The following is a 22,037-nucleotide window of genomic DNA, read 5'->3' as shown; positions in this document are numbered from 1 at the left end:
TAAGCACAAAGGTTAGACTGAAATCATCATAACCTAAACAAAAATAGTTAAAGATATTAAAAAGATGATATTAAACTTTAAAGGATGTCCTAACTGTGAAGTCTGAACAAGAGAGCTCCAAAGAGGGCTGGGTTTTCTCCTCTCATTTTGCCCATTGTCGTCTATTTTTATTTATTTTTTAAATGTCGTACAAATCACGCACTGCTACTATAAAGTCAAAGCACACTATTTCTGATTGAGCCACACGTTTGGGTGTATATATATATATTTTTTTCTCTTTAATCTTCAGAAGGTGTAGCACAGAAACACTTTCATGCATTAGCATTCAAGCACCCTTGTTATTATTCAGCTCTTAGTCTTTCATTTCCATCGCAGTTTTTCAGTGTTGTTGCACATGTAGACCTAAAAGAACATTAAAAAAAAGAAGAAAGAAAGAAAGATTTCTCTCCCGGAGTAGAAATCCAAAAAGCAGAGCAGTCAGTTTGTGGAACGACGTGTAAAGCCTCAGTGAATAAAATCCCTGCAATGTTAATTAGCTTCACCACGGAGTTAATACATGTCGATCTTTGATATGAAAAAAAATGATCAATTTGCTACTTTAATTTGTCTGTGTTTTTAATCACAGTTTTCCTCCGCTGCTCTCTGGCTGATTAAAAATTCATTCAGCTGCAGAGAGCTTTTTATTAGTCCTTTAATTAGAACGAAGCTCAAACTGCACGGCTCCCTGCTCTTCGCAGGATTACAGGGACTGTTTGCGCAGCGGCTGAGCCTATTTTTATTCCCAGCCGGCACATCTCACTGCGGCACATTTGCTTCACAGAACATATAAGCGGCGGGACTATTTTTAGACGCGTGGACCACATAAGCATATTGTTTACATGCTCGTGAGTTGTGAGTCTTCATACTACACAGCTGCTGATGTCACCATGACCACGGGAGGTCTTTGACTCAGTTGCCATGTAGCCCTCTCCCTTCACTTACTAGTTTGAGCCAATAGATGAGGGGTTTTCAGTAAATAAAGGTTGTGATTTACAGAGTGGGCTTGCTCTCAGCCAGCTTCTCCTACAGTGAAGGTAAAAAGAAACACACAAACGAGTTCTGCGCTCACGCACGACGAACCTGCCTGCAGCCCAGATGAGTAAGAAAGACCGAAGCACACAGAGCTGGGATTTATCTCAGAACAATATCCCTTGAACGCTCTGACTTTGAGCTGAACAGAGGTCCTTTTGGACATTTAATACTGCTTTCATAAAACAAAGCGTTCTAACAGAGGACTTTTTTAACACCATTTAGCTACAAAAGTGCGAGTTTAATTCAGAAAAGAAAATCTAACAACTCTCCCGCAAAAAAAGGAAATAAACATTTCTGGAACAATCTCTTCCCTGGAAGGTTTTAAACAGTTAATTTCAGCTTCTCAGCTCTTACATAACATGGAGACATACGGACAAACTCAGCTTTGTTACACCGCCTCACAGTTTAGATTTTATCTATAGGAGAGTGAATGAGAGGGATTGTCTACGTTTGTGACGACCCTCATGTTGCCTCTGAACAGATCTGCAGTAAGTGGATTCTTTTTACCTCACTTTTCAGATGATTTATGGTCTTTATCATAGACGACCTGCATCGGTTGTAAACATTTGGATCATTTGTAAGAGTAACTTGCTCTGAAAAACAAACAAGAAGCCTGATTTGAGTTGATTTCAGCTCTAATTAAACATTAACATCTTTTGTCATGATTTGTTCGTTTATCCATCCATCATCTGCTAATCTGCAGTCGGGTTGCTGAGGTTAAAGGTCATGGAGAGAAACCCTGTCCCTCTCTGCAGTAACACTCTGCAGCTCCTGCTGGTGGATTGTTTCCAGGACAGAAAGGATATATCTAATCCTCTTCAGCTAGCTCTGGGTCTGCCTTAAGGTGTCCCATCGGGAGGACATGCCTGGAAAATCCAGGATATTATGATCCCAGAAAGATCCTAATCAGAAGCTTGAACCACCTCAACTGACTCGCTTCGATGCGGACGAGCAGCAGCTCATCAGCTCCTCACTCTGTCTCCTAGTGCTGAGCTCAGCCACCCTCAGAAGGAAGCTCACTCCAGACGCCCGATCCTCATCTCACGACCACAGGTGAGGGTTGGAACACAGGCGGATCAGTAGATCGAGAGCTCTGCCTTACGGCTCGACTACCTTCTTCACAACGGCAGACCGGAGCGACGCCCTCATTACTGCACACGGGGCTCTGATCCAAAATGCGTGAAAAGACCAAAGATTTGCAGCAGAATAACTTTCTAAAATAACTTTCCCATCACATACCAAGCCTGGATTACTGTTTAATCCTGTGATTAGACTCAAACCCTCACCTCCTATTCCGAAGCTCAGTCTCCTGTTGTCTCCACACCCCCCGCACAGTTTAAGTCATACAGCCCGAAGCAAAAAGGTCATTACGAGTATCAACCTGAGAATTCTTTACTGACCTCCTACTCGCCTCCTGGAGCTCATTAACCAATCACAACCCTGCACACATGTGGAGGGGGGGTGGATTAGGGCAAATAAAGGGCTATGTTCGCCAGCGGGGACAGACGGAGATTTATGTGGCCTATAAAAAAAGGCCATTAAAGGACTAGCTGGCATTTTAGGCAGGTGGGAGGGACGAACTCCTAATATCTCATCTGCACTAATCGACACACACAAATGAAGTGGTATGTGGGCTGAAATGAAGACTGGGTGAGAGGTGAGTGATAATGTCATGTGATGTGATTCTCCTCCAGCTTCATTGTTTCCTGCAATAAGCCAAGTAATGGTTGACAAAAACTAAATTAAATCCACTCAGGAAACAGGTCACTAAACACACAGACACACACACACACACAAAAACATTCAGCTCCAACTCGGTAACAGCTTAATCTTCATTTGCTCTTTTGCTGGGACGCCTGAGATATATTATGTCTGGTTCCAGTCCAATTAGTGTCCCCAGCCAGCCTCCCGTCTCATCTCACTGTGTCTTAATTAGGCGGGGCTGTCAGCAGAAGGAGGAAGAGCGGTCCCCCGATGTTCTTTCATGACCCCACCCAGCCTTTAACATGCAGATTCCTCTAAACTCCCCGCAGATACCGTGATATATGTCACACGTGCACACAAAGAGAAAAAAGCAATATGCTCTAATGATCAGAGGTGCCGTCTCACAATAAATAGTATGCTGACCTTTGTATTTTTATTGGTTTGTTACATAAAAAGCCAAATAAACACCATGATCATAGCTGATGAACGCACTGAAATAAAAAGTGGAATAACATACTATGACTCATGCCAGCTGACATTTAAAGTCTCCTTCATGATGACTAAATGAATAAAAATGAATGAAACTTCACAAAGAAGTTGAATAAAAAGAGATTACTGTGTTGCTGAGAGCTGAACGGCAGAGTCAGTGTAAATTTGATGAATCTGATTAAGAGAAAAAGAAGAAAAACCTCCTTACTCGCTTGGCGATAAAACAGCAAGGTGTGCAGAAAGACAACAAGAACGATTTAATATTGAACCTGCAGGTCAGTTTAAGAGAGACAGAGCTCGTGGAGTGATCCTTTGTTTATTCCACTCTGTGCGGCAGAGGTCAGCTTTTCTCAAGCTTTTCTCGAATATCGGAGACGACAGAAAGGTCAAGCCGACTCCATGTAAGTCTTAACTTTGTTATGCACAGAGAATAAAACCCAAGAAGCTCACACTGAAGTTGATGGATATCAAAGTGAAACATGTGAGTTTCTAGCTTTAAACACATGTGAAGAGCTGCACGTAGAGTCAGAACCAGCCTCTCTCCTGCACCACTGAATGAGTCACAATTCAGGTCCAACATTTCAGCTGAGCCACAACAGACCTGAGTATCTGCACCCATATTTAGGTGGCCTCAACACAGTCCAACATCAGTACGGTCATTAAATGACAACAAACGCCATTTTTGGATTAAACTAAAACGTTTTTCGTCTAATTTTGATCTGAAAGCAAAGCCTTTTAGAAACATTTTCTGCTTGTGTGTGTGATTAAGTACTAAAGCAACATATTGCTGCAAAAAATATGAACCCTTCCCCCCACCCCTTATGTATGGCTACTTGTATATAATAAAACACAATGCGAACAGCTCAGGCATGTCTCAGAGACCATTTTAAATAATAAAGTGCCTAAAAGAGAAAGGAGACTTTAAATCAGTTCAACCGCAGGGTAACATTAGAAATGGCCAGCAGAGGGCGCTGTGCTGACATTGAAAACCTTTGATAAAATACATTTTTCAGTCATCAAGATGAGATTTAATTAAAAAAAAAAGAAAGAAAGAAAATGCTGTTGAGTGTAGAAAGAGACTGAGATGAGATTGTCAGAGCAGGAAGCTGTTAATGCAAATCAAAGTAGCTTCTGACGTCTCAGACATTTCTAGGTTGAAATATATTATTGTATAATCCAGTATCCGGGGAAATAAGGAGCTGTTTGCGTATCTGTGCCATGTCTCAAAACAATAACAAATGTAATTATTCCTTCATCACACCACAATGTGTCAGAGGAATTCTCCCGAAGGTCAGATCTGCAGAAGATTAAAGACTTTTTAAAGCTGCTAGTGTTTGTGATAAATATATTCAGTGTGAATCAAATCAAACAGGCATGAGTCGCTTGTTACTGAGAGCAGGTCGCAGTTTAGTCTTCGCTGCAGACTGAGCCATCGGATAAGAATAATAGTCTACTTTGCCATGAAGGGAGGACAGAGAGGTAAGGACAAACACACGGACAGACACACTGGGAATAAAAGAACAAACAGATGGGAGTGACACAGCGATGAAGGCAGGAGGACAAATCCAATGCAGAATGGAGAAGAGAAACAGCTTGCGTGTGTGTACTGTGACATGTGTGTGTGAATAAGTCAGACCTTTTGTCTAAGCAGCTTGCTGCGGACCCGGCCCCATAGCTTGGCCCCCGTGTTGGTGTGCCTCTTGAGCACGGGGGTCTGCGGCGGGCTGGACTGATTGTGCTGGTTCGGATCCACGCAGCAGTGCTGCTCCAGACGCTCGCACACAGAGTTCAAGTTTACATCCGACACCAGGATCTCCGTCATCCCAAAGCCGCTGGATCCCCTTCTTCCACCAAGACGCAGGTGGAGGAAGTGCTCCTCCGCTCACTCGCGAGGGTCCTTACGTTACCTTTTTTTTTTTAACTGATCGCTAGACACGGTGCTGGAGAGTCTCACACGGGCGGATTCTTAACTCAGAACACAAACGGACGAGGAATGAGAAGAAAACAGGACGCTGCCATGACCTCCCTGCCGAGTCTGAGGGTAAATCCAGGTGGGATCCTGTTTGTGTGAGTTCATTCCACAGTCAGCTCGCAGCATCTCCTCACCGAGCGATCTGACTTCCACCACTGCAAACACTGCTACAGAGAGCAGGAGAGAGGCAGAGGGAGGGAGGGAGGCAGGGAGGGCTGAATGAGCTCCCTGAGCAGCACTGCTTCTCCAGATGTTGAAGGACACACCTCCAAAGAGAGGAGGAGGAGGAGGAGGAGGGGGCAATAAACAGAGAGGAGGGAGGGAGGGAAAGCTAAATGTTGTGTGTTTTGGTCAGTACTTTGACCCGTTTTTAACTTTTCCCACAGCGAATCACCACACACAGGAAGTGATGAAGAAAGAAAGACTCCAACGATTACTGCTAAGGTTTTAAGCAAAAATGATGTGCAACGTGTGGCGCTGAAAATATACACTCTCAGCTACTCCCACACCAAATTTTAGCTCAGTATCTGTAAAGTTTACTGCCTATAACACAGTTGGATGTGGTAGTTACCGTGAATTGGGCTGTTTCCAAAAGTTTATCAGTTGTAGATGTACATCCTGTGATTACTTTCCGAAAGGTTCATTTAAATCCATCCACAGTTCATGAGATATTTTGCTAACAATGTCCTAGCTGATCACATGAGATGTTTATCTAAAAATGTCCCTTTTAATTTTTTCCAATCTCTTCCCTTCTGTGTGTTTTCATCTGCTCACACCTCCTCTTCTCGCTTCCCTGATTTCTATATTTTGCTTTCGTTTCCTGCTGACAGTTGTGTATTTCTCCACTAAAACGCATCACCGTTTTTACTGTGCCTGCCTGCTGACATTGGAAAGTCTCTCAAAGACGTCCACAGGCTCATCGCACATCCTGGGAGACACGGCGAGCCAATCGGCATGTTTATTCAACAGGACGGACAGAGCACTCCTCCACGTACAATGGATCGATGTGCAGCAAGGGAGTCTGTGTGCCTGTCAAATTCTGTCTCCAGTGTCTCTCTGCGTCCCATCCAATCTGGATTAGAGTGGACAAATATTCTTCTCGGGAAAGGTTACAGGCGTGAGGATGCATGTTAAAACTTCTACAAACGTGGTTGTGACTCAGAGCCGGCGTGAACTGATGAGCAGACATCTGCCTGCTGATCGTACGGTGATTCTTAAAGGGAATTCAGACAAGCAGGGAAGAAAGAGCATGTCACAGAATGTCCTGGATTCGGTGAAGTGGTGATGAAACAGATGTGTCTGCGGGGAGTGGAAACCGAGATGAAGCAATGTGTAGTTTGAATTTGATGACCAAAAAGACAGTCATTAAAATGGTTCCGATTATCTGATCTGAAAGCATTTGAAGAGATTCCATTGAAAAAACCGAACCTTTTTAAAGTCATCTCTCATACAGACAAAAAAAAAAAAAAAAACCCAGAGTGATGATGTCATCTGTAGGCACACAGCAGACTGCATCACACCGTGGTGTAAAAACGTGGGCTCGTCTGTGGTGATAATAAAACGGTCAGAAAATGAGAGGGACGAGCAGGGCGGCCTGTATGTCTGACGGGAGGCTGTATGTCTGATGCAGGGGTGGGGTAGGGTAGGGTCGGGGTGGTGGTGGGGGGGCTTCATAATGGAAGAGACCTCAGCCAACCCTCACCGCCGATTATTTTTAACTCGCGGGGTTTGTAACTATGAGACATACACACTCCATGCGTCACAACTTGGAAAGAATGTCTGGGAAAACCATGTTTTGAAAATGGGAGATAAAAACCCCCACATGGAGGGGAGGGGGGTGATATTTTTGGGCAAGATGAGAAAGAAAAGGACCGGAGAAATGACTTTGTGTTTGTTAACTCTGAGATCTGTCAGAGGCTTTTCGTTTCAAAGAGCTTCCATCAAAAAACAACAAAATACTCCCATCACATGTAAAAAGTCCTAAACAAGCACTTTAAAGCAACAGTTCAGATCTTTTGAAGTGCTCCGTGGCGAGGTTGTGAACAAATATCTTACTTGTTGTAGATAGCTCTCTGAATGAGAAATAGGGTTTAGTCCTGACTGGATTAACTGTTGGTCCAAATGGGGCCAAGACGAATTTCACATCAGTTTCAGTCCATTTATTGTTGCAATCACAAGTTTATAAAAACTCATTACGTTACACCCACATCGAACCTTCGGCTAAATCTAAAATGTTCTTTTAATGGGGCAGGATGACTGTAAACCATGCAGCCTGATTTTGTGGGGAACCTAACTTTGCCCTCATGGTCATTATTTACAGCTGCTGGTAGCTTTTCTGTGACAACACAAAAATGAGTTGATTTGACCTCAATCGCTGCGCTAAACATGGTAATGAGAGCGCAAGAGAGAGAATCCCCCACCTAATGTTGTTTGGGAAAGCTTAGAAGAACAAATAAGACCTCCAGAAAACACTATCAGGTAGAAGTTCTGCAGGTGGAAGTATCATGATGTGGGACAGACTGTAAAAAGTTGACGAAACAACAAGGAAGGCAGGCAACCTCAAAATCCTTCAACATTATTTCAACCCAGTAATTAATGTCAGAACAAGCAGGACTCCAAAAATATTAAAATATCTTGTTCTTTTTAATAGATCAACAACAAATTTATGTGAAGAGCTCCTATCTAACAATAATCATTTTAAATTCTTGTTGATGCTCATTGTTTTGCTGAATCTGACCTGTTTTTACCTTCATTTAACATCATCTCAAAGTTTCAGTCACTTAGGGCTGAAAAGTTCATCTGCTCTCCAGACATAAGTAGCTCTAATGTAACTTATTTCTAGCTTTCTTCTTTGAGCCGACAATGCCTGAAAGATATTCAGCAGAAATAAATGAAAGCCTTGAGAAGATGAACCGTGTGGGACTGATAAAAACTCGCAGCACAACAGGAGGAGGGAATCCAGCAGGGAGCTAACTCTGAGCTCTTGTGGAAATGGAAAAGTACATGAAAGAAGAAAAATGAGTCATTAGTCAGAGTTCAGATCCTTGAGATTTTCTTTTTAAATTGGTGTTAAGTTTGGTGTAAGGTGTAGTGTCAGCGCAGCAGACAGCCAGGTTGTTAGTGGATCTTCTTTTTAACAGATTATCATTTAGGTTTAAAGTTTAATGTTCTTAGAGAGCTGCTTTTGTCTTTCCTCTGTTAGTTAAACCAGTCACCCAATGTCTTTTCCTTCTAAGAACTCAAATTTGAGTGTTTAGAGCCAGTGCCCTGGGATCGGGCCCAGCCCTGGATGTTAATTATAGATGGGCAGGGTGGGACGGCCCCTCGTAAAGCTGCTCCATATGACCACACAGGAGGGTGGAGGGGAGCCCTAAACCAGGTCTGACGTTCTGTTGGCTTTGTGATCCCCCTGCCTCTGACACAGCACAGCTCAGCCCATCGGAGACATCTACGCATAAAAGTGGCGATTAATCTAACAGCTGCAGCAATCAGACGTGAATATGGAGCAGCTCCAAATGTCTCACTGTTAGGTCTTTAACTTTCAGCTTCACATCCTGTTAGTATTACACAACTGCTGCTATTAAACTGTAGGTTTGTCATGAATGCTACTCAGACTCACAGTCTTGTGTGTTGTGATTTTATATTCTCACTCCGTACACCGATGAGCATATTGAGGTGCAGTGGGGGTTCAGTGTCTGGTCCAAGGACTCTTTGGCACAGTGCACGGGCTGGGGATCCAACCCCCGACCCGCCGATTAAGAGACGACCTCTCCAACTTTGGGCCAGAGCCACCTGTCTGCTGCCTCATTATCACCTGCAGCCCTGAATGGTGGGCGATCATGTAATCGCCTGAGTCTGTGTGTGTTTGTCTTTTAGCAAAATATCTCATGAACCACTGGGCAGGTTTTAATGAAACTCTCAGAAAGTAATCATTCGATATTGAATGAAGTTGTCAGCGGCAATTTATTAACCATTGAAGCCAACCAAGTTCAAGATGGCTGCCACAGCTAATCAGTTTTTTTATGTAATATGTTATTTATTGATTTGTCTTTCTTACATAGAAATATAACATGTATGATAACAACCTATTAACCATACAGTTAGAAAAAGATATATTATCAACTATAGATAAGAGGTAGGATTAAAAATCTCTCTTTCAAGCAGATAATCAGAGACCATCTCATTATTTATTTCTTTTCTCTCTCTCTCTTTCTGCCTTTGGTGCATTTTCTACCTTGCACTTATTTCTTTTTCTTTCCTTGTTCTATTTTGTTATTTGTTTTAACCTGTTTGAAACAAACTATATCAACCAATCAAACCTGAACAAACACAAAAATGGCTACGACTCATCTGTTTTTGTTGTGGTAGTGGCTGAGAGTCATCCTCAACACGTAGTCCGAGCACAAACTGATCACGCAAGACCTTTATCGAAATCTTTGGCCCGTTTACTGAAAAGTATGTTCGTGTGCTGATCAACATATGGGCTTAATACTCGGTCGGGTCTGGTGATGTAGGAATTCCTTCAAGAAATGCTGGTTTATTTGGCCCTGGCTTCTGAAAAATGACTAAACAATTTGTATACACCACTGTAAAATGGTAAAAAACAATCTATCACTGAAAATCCCAGCAAAGCCACAGAAAAGCTTGTCTACTTAGAAAAGAGAGTGACTGCTTTCAAACTATTATATGAATAAATCTAACACGCTCTAATCAGAGAAATGCTATTAAATCTAAATAAATAGTGAAATGGGAAGGAAAACCTTCACAAATGTCAAAAACCTTTGATGCAGAACATTGTTTAGATGTTTGAATCTCCGGGAGGAAATGCTTTGAACTCCTCAGAGCTTCTAAGAGCACATTTGTACAGATTTATACAGTTTTTGTGAGCCGACGGAAGGCCTTGAATTTCTACTTTTTCTTCCACATTTGTATGAAAACATGACATCCACAAAAGAGCAGATAAACTGCTTTACTTTCTCTTTCTATTAGCTGTGACAGCTGAAACACAGAGGCTGATGTTCAGCCCGACCTGTTGCCACAGCAACACCCTAACTTCAGCTCACGTGGGGTTTGAGCCGCCACCCTCACGTTACTGAACACGTAGGACTACGTTTCATATTCTTGGCCTCGGCTCTGGGACGTTTCTTTTTGTTAACCCCTGAAGAAACTATCATGGAACAAAGGTGATCATTCAAGACTCGGAGATGGGGAAAAAATGAAATAAAATGAAGAGCCGGAAAAGGAAAAGGGCAGAAGCCTCAGGCTGGTTTGAGCTCCTCGTGAAAAATGACAAAGTGCTGAATGTTGATCATGTCACCGAGGACGGGGATTGGCAGACAGTCGCAGCTGCTAGAAACCAGGTTGAGAGCAGGTAATTCAATCAGGTCAAAGTCGACGGCTCTCTATAAGCATGTTTACTGGATGACTCGCTCCACGGCTTTGATCTTTCTCTCCGCTTTCACTGGAGCTTAAAGTGGAGGAAGGGGAAACAGAGGGGGGCTTTCAAGGGAGGGTCCTTCAGGGTACAGTGAGAGCGCTAAATGGGAGTGCAGAGGCAATGGGGGGAGGGGGGGTTGGCAGGGTGGGAAATCACAGCCTTAGGGTGCTTTACAGATTATTCCTGCTTCTCTTTCATCTGAGCCACTGGGAGCATCTTCCTGTGATAAACCACTCCATCACTTATTAGGCACTTTAAAACAAAAAGAAGTGGGGAAGAGGCGTAAGGAGGGGAGAAAAGGGGGAAAGAGAAGCTTTCATCAGCATGGAAGTCTGTTTTGTGTTGTTGGGTGTGGCTGGAGTCAGGGAGAAAGAGAGCATATTCTGACAGAGAATAGGTGATAAAACATGGAGCATATCTAGGAATAGAAATCCACGGAGCTAATTTGAAGTCCTAAACTCTGCTTATAGGTGAGTCGAGCTATAAATTAGCGTTTATAGGTCGGGTCCTTAAATGGTCTCCAAGTCTGAGAAGTATATTTCGATGTAAGCAAAAATAAAAAGAGGCAACTGAAAGATGAGGACATGAAGGAAGTAGAGTAGTAGAATGATGCAAGAGTAAATACAGAAGCTGTAATTCTGCAGGTTCTGCATGACGACTCAGTCCAAACAACGAGGTCACTTCCTACACACTAAAAACTCCGGATTTTATCCTCCATAATTCACCACATTTAAATCACCTGATAGACCTGTTAAAACCTTTCTTTGTTCACCAATTTATTCTCCAATAAACAGTGACATTTGTCATTATTTAGGCCTACAATCCTCCTCACACAGACTGATGTTTTATATTTATTTAACCTGACAGACCATAAAAATGTCAGCCACCGCCTTTGCAATCAAATCTCTACTCAGCAGAGTAACAGCTAAAAAAAAAACAGGAGAGGGAAGGACAATTCTGGATTCAGAAATAAACAAAACAACAAGTTTACATATTTGCATCCAAGAATGATGGTGCTAACAAACTGTTATGATTTCTTTTCAACTTTAGACCTAAAACATAAACTACCACCACATGAAGAGATGATCCTGAGTGTATTTTTTTTTTACAAAAAAACTCTGCCAGGGAGAAGGATAAGATAAATCTTTTTTCTGTCCAGATTTAACTCTCATTCCTCTGTCTAGCTCTCTCACCTGCTGGATTTACTCTTTAAATATCATACAAAAGATGCAGAAAGCTACTGAGCATCCTGTTTTAAGCTACGAGTTTTGGATCCCATCTCGAGTTTACGCAGCCAGAATTAGTGAAGCTCTGAGTAAAAGACAACACATTAGATATCCATGCTCAGCCTGTAGTAATTCAGAACTACCTGTCTTAATTTAAATAAGTGAAACATACAGCATGAAAAGACTATTTCCCCACAAGGTAAAGCTGCTCTGACTCATATCTGACAGCAGCCTGATCTGAAGAAGAACGATAAGCTGCAAGTCTGAGAAAAATGTTGGGAATTAAACTTTTTTTTTTCTCTCTTCCTGCTTCTACTACCTGATATATCACCCCCTCCTCATCTCTGGTGGGACGTAGACGTAAACTGCACCGTGCAGAAGTTGTAATCTCCACTCGACTCGGGCGAGGTCGCGTTACGTCTGACTGGAGTGACCCACTTCCAGGGACGGGGAGAGTGCAGCCTCAAAGGACCCACGATGCTGCTGACCTGCCTGAATTATTTATCTAAAGTGTGCTCACCACTGCTGACTGGACGCAGCCACCTGGAAGATCACATGAGCGGAGCGGAGGGGTGGTGGTGGTGGGGGGATAGTGGGACTATGAGAGGGAAAAACAACGGGGTGAGCTTGAGTGGCTCGAGATGAGAAGGTGTTACACAACTGAGAAATGTAGGACAAAATACCAGAAAAAAAAATATGACGGCATAAATGGTTCAGAGGAAAAGTATAAAAGTGTTTCTTTTATATTTTAGGATGTTTAACCAATAACAGACAACAGGCAAACTCCTGCTGTCTTTGTAGTCAGAACCTCAAAACACCCACAATTTTAACAGAATACTCCTTTAATTTTCACCTGTAAACAGTCCTGACAACACTGATGCTGTGTTACGTTTTTATCTCACAAGGTAACTTTTCATCTTGCCACCTCACCATTTTCCTCCTTGTTTAGCGCTACTATGTTCCTTTAATTCTTTAGATGTGGCAAATTTGAACTCTGAAACTCTTTTTGTCAAAAACACGATTGCTTTTTGATTTCACGTAGAAGCACCACAAACACAGACCTCTAATCTCCTGAAACCGGCACACTTCACGAGGTCAGGTTTCGCCACCTCCATTAGCATTTCACATTAGTAATAATTTATTACAAAAAGTTGAAGAGACAGCTCAGATGCGGTGAGATTCTGTTGTAAGACTATGAAGAACTAACATCTTACCTGTTGTAGGTAGCTCTTTGAGTGACTTCAGTCTGAAGCAGGGGTGTCTCGAGGGCCGCTGTCCTGGAGGTTTTAGGTTTTTCTGCTCCAACACACCTGATTCAAATGGTTTAATTACCTCCTCACCAAATCATCAGGTTCTCCAGGAGCATGGCAACAAGTCATCCATTTAAACCGGGTGTTTTAAACCAAGAACACATCTAAAACATGCAGGAGAGCGACCCCCTGAGGAATGGAGTTTGACACCCCTGGTCTGAAGAAACAGGGTTTAATTAAAATCCTTTGAAAGAACTCTAATATTAAATAAATTATAACAGTTTATGAGAATGCTAATTTATAAAAATTTCTTTGTGGTCAGTTTCTCAATATATGGTTATTCCAACAGAAATATTATAAAATTACTTTCGAAAAAGCTGCAGGCTGCACCAGAAGTGCTACAGCTAGCGGCTGCTGCTATTTGCTCTTGTAAATAACCCCTGCTTTCCATGTAAACAACTGTCTATTGCTGAATTGATGGCTATGTAAAGGTATATTTAAGAAAAAAAAAAAAAAAAAAAAGAATTCACATGAAAAATTTTAGGCTGATGTTTCTTTTTCTAAGATGACAGCAATTCACTTTGGTCTTGACCTCACGCTGACCAGCGGTTAGCTCAGTAATTTGGTCCGAATTAAACTATTTCTCCAAGCTGATGCTGCTCAAAGACCCATCTACAACAGGTACGATATTAATTGTTCATAACCTTTCCATAGACCCACACTTCAAAAAAAGTCTGAGCTATCGCTTTGAATATTTAACTAAAAGCCACCCAATCATACATTATTGAAACCCTTCCCTTGTTCAGTAAATTATTTAACCCATGCCTAATCATTTTGATCCTGGGCTGCCATTTCTCACATTTATTATTTGCATAAATTTGGTTAAGAGGTGCCAAACAAGACGAAGAGCTCCGACACATCTTCACAGAGTACAGAAAATCCAAAAGATCAAAAAAAAAAATCAGTTTTACAAGCTCCGACGTTCCCAGTTCCAGTAAAAACCAGGTCAGCTATTCTGTCACGGAAACATCAATCCTCCCTTCCCCCCCTCTTCTCCTTTCATTGTAACCAGTGAGGAGAAGGGAGGGAAAACCCACTTTGGTTTCAGTGCTCATTTTCAGGTGAACAATCCATTAACTTGTGAGTGGAAAATCAATCACTTAATCAATTAAAAACAAATCCCCCAGCTTTGGCAGCCAGCATGGATCGGAAGAGGAGCTGCAGCTTTTTCTCTCTCCAATGTGCCACTTTCCAGTCTGCCTCTTCCATTCTGCTTTGATCTCTTTCATCCTCCCCTAAAATTATACATGAAAATGACAAATTAGAAACAAAACTAAACGGCTCCCTATTAATGACTCGTACATGCAGCCAGTGGCAGGATCAGTGAAGAGATCACGGTGGCTCCTTCCCATCAGATCCCGCTCCTTCACGCTGACACAAACAGGTTGTAGCAGGAGATACGAGAAAGAAGAGATGCAATCAGCCCCCAAAACAACTCCTCCACAGCTCCTGGAACCCACACACCAAGTCCACATCCCTCGCCCAGCTATTACACAACATCCATTGCATAACTCCAACCATTTGGGACTGTGTGAAACTGACTTTTGAGGTGCCCTCCCTCACAAACTCCCACTCAGTTCTTTGAAAGCGGCGATACACCAGAGGGGACAGGTACGCCCCTGCCGGATCATCACAGTTTAGGATTCTGTAAGAGACGCTTACAAAAAAAAACCCAAACAAAGAAAAAAAAGCTTGCTCAGATGAATTCACGACACGCTGGTTACGCAACAAAAATGAACACAAAAAAAAAAAAAACGCAAAGAGCCGCAGATCAGAGTGTTTTGTGTCCGAGGTGATTTCAGGTGGTTTATTTAAGATGTTAGCATCAAAGCAGAGCAAAGCAGGCTTCTGTAGATGATCAACTTTTAAAAAAAAAATACACTTTTACCTTTTGTATAAATCCAACTCTAACTTTCAGCCATACATCTTCCTCGGAGACCCAAGAGAAATGAAAGATTTTGTAACAAATGTGAGGCACGTTGTTGCAGTTTTGCACACAGATTACTGTCTCATTAAGATAAGGTCATCTGCATAAACAGGGCAAGAAATTTTAAATAATGAGAATTAAAAGTCAAGATTTGCCTTTTATGAAAACTTCATAAACGCTGAAAATAAATAAGTTCTCTGAGTTTATGACAGGAAATAGGAGTACAAATAAATATTCAACAAGCTGGGCTTATGTTCATTCCAACTATTTGGTTGATTTTTTTTCACTGTGGAATACTTACTGTATGTTTTTAATTTTCTACAAATAAAGTCGAGACTCACGAAGGCTTGCATAGTTCAGTGTATAAATTTGATAAAAGTGGGGACACACAAAAATAACATTTTCCTTCTTCATAAGAGTTTGGTCTTTTTCTTTGTTCTACCATCTAAAACTAGCAATAAATTGCTCAGTTCTTTAAATTCAGAATCTAACTATAGTTTCTCATTCTGGTATTTACATAAAACCTAAAGGGTTTTGCCGACTTTACTTTGAGATGCAAGTACTTTTTGCAGCTCTGGACAAACTTAATTTAGTGGAAGACAGGCCAAAATGGGTCTTTGGATTGCAAAAGTTTGCAGAACCTTGACTTAAAGAGAGTTAATGATGTTTAAAACGATAGAAGTGCTTTGATTCCCAACTTTAAAAGCCTTTAACTTTAGCTCCCATCCTCACTGGGAGTTCAGATGGATGCTAAAAGGCTGACACTGGAGTTTTTAAAACAACAGTTTGTGTTGACGAGACGGGGTCAAAGCTGAGGTCTCATGTCATGGAGCTCATCAAGGGAGTTTTGAGAAAACCTTAAACTAAAAGTCAAAGCTGCATACATCCTTTTAACTCAATCCAGAGTTTTGAGCTCAGCCAAGTGAGAATGAAACACCTGCTGGAGCGGACAGCTGTTAGAAACCATCCGAAACAGCAGGAACTAGAACAGACCTGCGCGATTCAAAGTGACTAAATTACAAAACCGGATTAAATAAGACTTCGTTCTAGGCGGGGTTTTTTCAGAGGCAGGTGAAAGAAGGGTTTTTGAAGTGTGTACAGTCCCACCAGGAAACAGGCGGTCGCCCCCCCCTCCCTCCCTCGCCTTGGGACAGGAAGTAATAAATCAGGATCAAACAGCTGGCACAGCTCACGGTTCTGCCACATGAACAGAACAATGACATCTGGGATCACAGACTCAGCAACAATCAGTCCTGAAAACCCAACACGGACGTCGAATCGAACATGAAACTGAAAGAGGCAGAAGCATGCTAACCAGTCAGCGACTCCTCTCAGATGATACATCTTTGCTCTCTCCATCTTGAAGGTTCAGTCTCGACGTGTGCTTCATGAAGACTACTAGATCCCAACAGGAGAGGAGCAGATGCCCAATGTAAGAATCCAGCATATAAAAGCTCAACATAGTGACTCAGAAAGAGCAGCTGCAGGAACTGATCGCTGCTTTGTTCTTACGCAGCGTGGATGAAAACCAAAGCGAACAATCAGAGAACCAGAGATCTATTAAACTAACTGACTTGATGAAGACCCCGTTTTATTTAAATGATCCTTGTAGAAACTGTAAGAACTCTTCCAGGCGAGCACATTCAGATTTTACTCACTAAAAGTGGAGGTGTGCATCAGGGAACTCTGTTTGAGCGGAAATGATCAGGTTGGACTGTAAAAAAATGAATGTCAAAATCTGTCACGGCCTTAAGCACAGCTTCCTCTGAGGTTGTCGAGTGGAAAAGCAGGACATCAGAAACCCAGCTGACACGCAATACTACCTGACGAACCCTGAGCGGTGCTTCTGCAGAAACATTTAATGAAATACCACACAACAGTCAGGATGTGGTGAGCAGCAAATGTCTGTCCTGGTTAGTGTCTTCATCACATGACTACATGACTGACCTCCCCCCGAAAAGAGCTCACTGTACGAGGCCAAGCTTCTCTGATTAGGAAAGTAAACGTCTTTTGTTATTGCCCGCCGCCAACGGCAAAATGGTAACATGTTTTTGCTTGTGTCTGTGTGTTGTCTCTCTGTCTGTTAGCAAAATATCTCATGAACCACTGGCTGAATTTTAATGAAACTTACAGAAAGTTGCCACTGGATTTAGATCTATAACTCGTTAACTTTTGGACTTGCCCCATTTCAAGATGGCCGCAAGAGTTCGTTGACCTTAGAAAACACAAACATGGCTATAATTGAGTCAATCTTACAGATATTGAGCTAAAATTCGGTGTGGCAGTAGCTGAGGGTTATTCACAACATATACTCTGAAAGCTAACAGATTGCAGTATTGCAGAGAGTCTGAGCGAAATGTCATTTACAAAGTTTGACAAAAATGGTTAGAATGCTGTCATTTTTCCTCATAAGATGATCGTAATTTAAAACTTTCACACACAGAAGGCAGTGAGCGATATGCATTCCTTCAAGGAACGTTAATGAACAATTTAAATCCCAGCTAAGCTAAACAGTGTAAACTCAGGTTACTTCATTGAACTTTGGGTTAATACTACAACATTTCCACACAAGTAGACTTCTAGGTAATTCGTTTCATTTTCGATGCAGACGGCTGCGCTGCGGTGTCCCCTCTTGTCACGTCTCCAGTTCTTTGAAGAAACCAAACCTCAGAGAGGATCCGCCATCCATCCTAATGAAGCGTGGAACCACACATCGGGTAAATGTTCGCTCAACGTCAGCCTCCGGTTCTGAGGAAAGCATCTTACATCCTGCACAGTCATCAAGTCTAAACCCGCCGCGGTACAACTTCCTAACCGTCCAAACCAATTATCAGCGTTTTTCGGGGCCGAATTGGGTTCGACGAGAGCTCAGTCATTGAAAGGACATTTATGCCCCGCCCCCCTGACGGAGAGCTGGCTCTCGGAGCAGGGACACAGCGTGTCGCAGAGAACCAGGCCACTCGGGCTGCCAACATCAACACGAGGAAGAAGGAGAACGTGTTCTGCTCCCACTGGGATGAAAAGGAGAAAAAAAGAAAAAATCTGGTGGTGAGAGACTTGGCTCTGAAAGTGATGTGAAATCTGATTAAGGAAAGAAAAAAGAGAGACACTGAGGGGTGTCTGTGCGAGGCCGACTCTTATTGGAAAACCTTAGGTGTGTTTAAGGACAAGAGAAAGGTCACCTGAGTTCGTTTGCTCCTCGAGAACAAGAGATCAGAGCAATCCGATTTGCTCTGATTGCTTTTTCTTCTTTTAAAGACTAAATGACACATTGCATCGGGATTATGTTTCCTTTTATGGTTTAAGTAAGATTTTATTTATATCTGGGCCCAATCCGTGCAGATATCTGTAGCAGCCTCTGAACTGGGTATCGGGCCGAGGTCACCGATCAAGCCACTGTTTATGGAGGAGCAATGAGGAACTTCAGCTAACAGGAAAGCTTCACGGACTGCAGAAAAGTTGCTTTATTTCATCCTGTCGGAGTCAACCTTTAACTCCTGTGGAATATGTTCGATTCAGAAATGTTTGCAGCCTGTTATATTTGACTCAAGGTAGGAAAAATGTATCCATCTAAAAAAAATCCACAGAGTCTGTGGCTAACTGTGCTAATCACCAATATGGTAAAAACCAAATGCTCCATAATTATTCTGCCTTCATTTTGTGCAGCAGCGACTTCTTCTCTCTCACATATACACACTCACATGTAACATTGACTCTGCTTTTAATAAAAATTAGAAGTTACCGAATATTTTCACGCCATTTTACTCATGTTTTTTTCCTCCCATAACACTCAGTGAGCCTTGACTACGTTTTTAAGGCCGACAAACTGTCGTTGCTTTTAATCCACGTACGTCACGCTGCCTCTTCATCTTCACTCTGCATTAAAACACAACAAGAATCAGAGGCTTCCAGATTTAGAAGCAGTTATTTAACCTTGATCTTTAAAGCAGATGTATCGCAGTTTGTTCAGCGAGGCAGAGCGGACGACGAGGTAAGTATAAGCATGGGAGGATCTTTCTGAGGCTTTTAATGTGGTTATTTGTGACGTAAATATAAATGCAACAATACATTTGTGCAAAAACTTAACCCAACATCGCCACCAAAAGCAACAATATAAATTATGTGCTCAATTAAAAATATCCTGGACTGTAAAATATCTATATTGGCAAATATTTAGGTTCAGTTATCAAGATCAGACAGGGACCAATCTCTGATCTTTAATTTAAACCCTGGAAGAAGCTGAAATTTCTGCAATATTTCAACAAAATACCTCTTATCATTTCAGATAAGAGCAACCAGCAGGTGAAGCTGGTGACGGATCAAAGTCTCCCTGCAGATTCTTATCCACTGACCACACAGGGGTTTAACAGAGCCAGAGCCGAGGTGGATCTTCGATAATCCATCGGGCAGAGCTTCTGGCAGGAAGAGTCGAGCATGAAATGAGCTTTGTCCCTGTGAGAGTCAGAGTGGGGCTGTGATGAGAGGGATGAGGAGATCCTTTTCCTCCGCTGTCATCTGTTGTCAATAACTTCACAGCCTGAGATCAGCCAGGAGACAAGTGTTTGTCATGGGGCTTTTTTTTTTGGGCGTGTGTGTGAGAGAGATAGGAGAGTAGGTTGATCTAGAGTTGCAAACGTATCTGATAACAAATCAAAAAAAAAATGTCACAGCCGAGAACACGGGGCGGAGTTTAAACATATGATTTTGTTTTTGACTAAATCCTATTTTGTCATCGTTCATCTATTTGCGAGCAGAACAAACGTCTGGCGTGACAGCGCAAGGTGACACAGGCTCCGAGAAGCAGAGAAACAACAAACCAAAAACAAACAAAAAAAAAGGCTTTGCAGAAGCTGCACGATAACTGATGTCGATGAGGCCGCAGCGACAAAAAGTGAAGCTCTTTTAGCTGCGATAAAAAGCTCTCATCTGTCTCTCAACTACATCTGAATGCAGAAACGACAGCCTCTGAGTTGTCGTATCACCCCCCCCCACCACCACCACACACACACACACACACACACACACACTTCCCTATTCAGACAATTATGTCTCATCTCTGACTCCTTCCAAGAGACAAAAGTGCACGCAGAGATTCATGGTGTCGCTCTCTGGAGAGCATTTCATTTCTCTGCCCGCGATGAGCTCCTTTGTTCTCACTTTAAATCCCAGCATCCCATAATTGGCCACCATCTGGGGCTCCCATTCCTGCTTTCTTCCTACATCTTCCTCTCTTTTGTTTCCGTCCGACTGCCGGCACCGCATGTGCCACATATGTACGCTCGTGGTAGGATATCAAACATCTGCTGTCGATCCTTTATTCTTTGCTGAGAGATTATGTAACGGTATAACGAGGAGACTGATCATCTGGCTGGATCGCCCTCCACATCCAAGTGTTTCATCGCAGCCGAGCGTTTGAGCTTTTTATTGAGAAGGAGAAGGCAGAAGGACGAACAGGGGTGTGGGTCAGATAATGTCAGGGAGATCCCACAGAGGGCTTCTGACCTTTTAGGGACCTTTACCCACTCTTGCTTTGTTTCCTCACTTAAGTCTTTAAATAAATATTTCTTTATCTCTGCCTTTAGGATTCAAAAATTCTAAAGTCCAACTTCGAACTTGTATTTTTAAAAAAAACTACAACCTTGCAAGAGTTTAAACTACTAATCCTTTTTCAATTTTTCTTTTAAAATTTGAGTTAAATGTTTTAAGTCATTAAAATGAATTGCCACCGGGCTTGTTTAAGACTTTTGTGCCACAACAAGATGAATTTTAATGACTTTTGTGATTGACTGATTATTCATCTGGTGCTACCATCAGGTTCTATTGAGCAGTTTTAACCAAGACAAGTCTTCAAAATAAAGTTAACTATTTGTTGAACTAAAATATTCAAATAAATCATTTTAATTTGTTTCAAACTCTGGTTGAATTAGTATTAAATTGAGGTTTAATCAAAAGCAGGACTTTTTGATTAAAACACTACAAAATGTCTATGTACAGATGTTCAAATTCATCAGACTCAAAAATGTCAATTTTATCAGCAACCAAACAATTGATTTCCTCCAACTAACATCTTCTCTTCAGGCCTTGAATGTAAACAAAAGTCTTCATATTTACACACTGACTAGATCTGCAAAGTCAGGAGCTTTTCCTCCTTTTTTACTTTTATTTTTTGAGGAAAAGAAGTTAAAATTAAAATGTATCTGCATGTTTGCATGAACTGAGGACATGCAGGTATTTCGAGCATGTGTGTCCCCAGAGGCAGGGAGCGCATGTTTTAAACATTAACAAAGGTAGTGTAAGTGACGGCTGTGACGGATGAGCCTCCTTGTGAGACGATGACAGAAAAAAAAAAGTCTAAATCCATCAAAAGTGCTGCTATCAGCTCCACTGATCAAGAACTGTCTGATGAGGAAGTTGGTTTAATTGGGACTCCTCATCAATAAGAAAAAGAAAAAGAAAAAAAAAGCCATATGCTCAAACACGAGGAGGATGAAGGATGAGACTCATTAAAAAGCATAGAAAAAAAAAACTGCAGAGAGCACATAATGACTGAAGAAGTGGATTTAGGGGCAAAAAAGCAATAAGGACTAGAATGAGCGCTTTGTCTTGAATCTTTCTGGTTCTAATGAATGTACACACACCGCCTGCAAACCCCAACACACCAACATACACACATAGCCAGAGAAATAGAGCATAAGCTAATAAACACCAGATAATATAGCACATTATTGATATCATTTACCATGTATTACCCCATCATCCAGTTGTGTGTGTGTGTGAGTTTGTCCCCCGGGCAGCTGAACACACCAGCAGACCCCCATCTGTTAGTGCTGCTGACAGCTGTTTGTGTGACTGCGTACGTACAGCCGCAGGGTGTGTGTGTGTGTGTGTGTGTGTGTGTGTG

The 22,037-nt window shown here is 42.0% G+C and overlaps 1 protein-coding gene across 5 annotated transcripts in view; it reads right to left on the bottom strand.

Annotated features, from left to right (window-relative positions):
- The window catches only part of abr (ABR activator of RhoGEF and GTPase), a 133,635-nt gene that overhangs the window by 7,860 nt on the left and 103,738 nt on the right, over positions 1 to 22,037 (bottom strand). The window contains exon 1 of one of the 5 annotated variants that reach the window (XM_017412603.3): positions 4,901 to 5,435. The exons of the other annotated variants lie outside the window; for them this stretch is intronic. Within the exon in view, the coding sequence (XP_017268092.1) occupies positions 4,901 to 5,086 (186 nt within the window). The 5' untranslated portion in view covers positions 5,087 to 5,435. Of the gene's footprint in view, positions 1 to 4,900; positions 5,436 to 22,037 lie in introns of those variants that run through there. 5 annotated transcript variants of the gene reach the window in all.

Source organism: Kryptolebias marmoratus, linkage group LG13, assembly GCF_001649575.2.
Source record: "Kryptolebias marmoratus isolate JLee-2015 linkage group LG13, ASM164957v2, whole genome shotgun sequence".
In the NCBI taxonomy this organism is placed as follows: Eukaryota; Metazoa; Chordata; class Actinopteri; order Cyprinodontiformes; family Rivulidae; genus Kryptolebias; species Kryptolebias marmoratus.
This window is presented reverse-complemented; position numbering and strand designations above follow the sequence as displayed.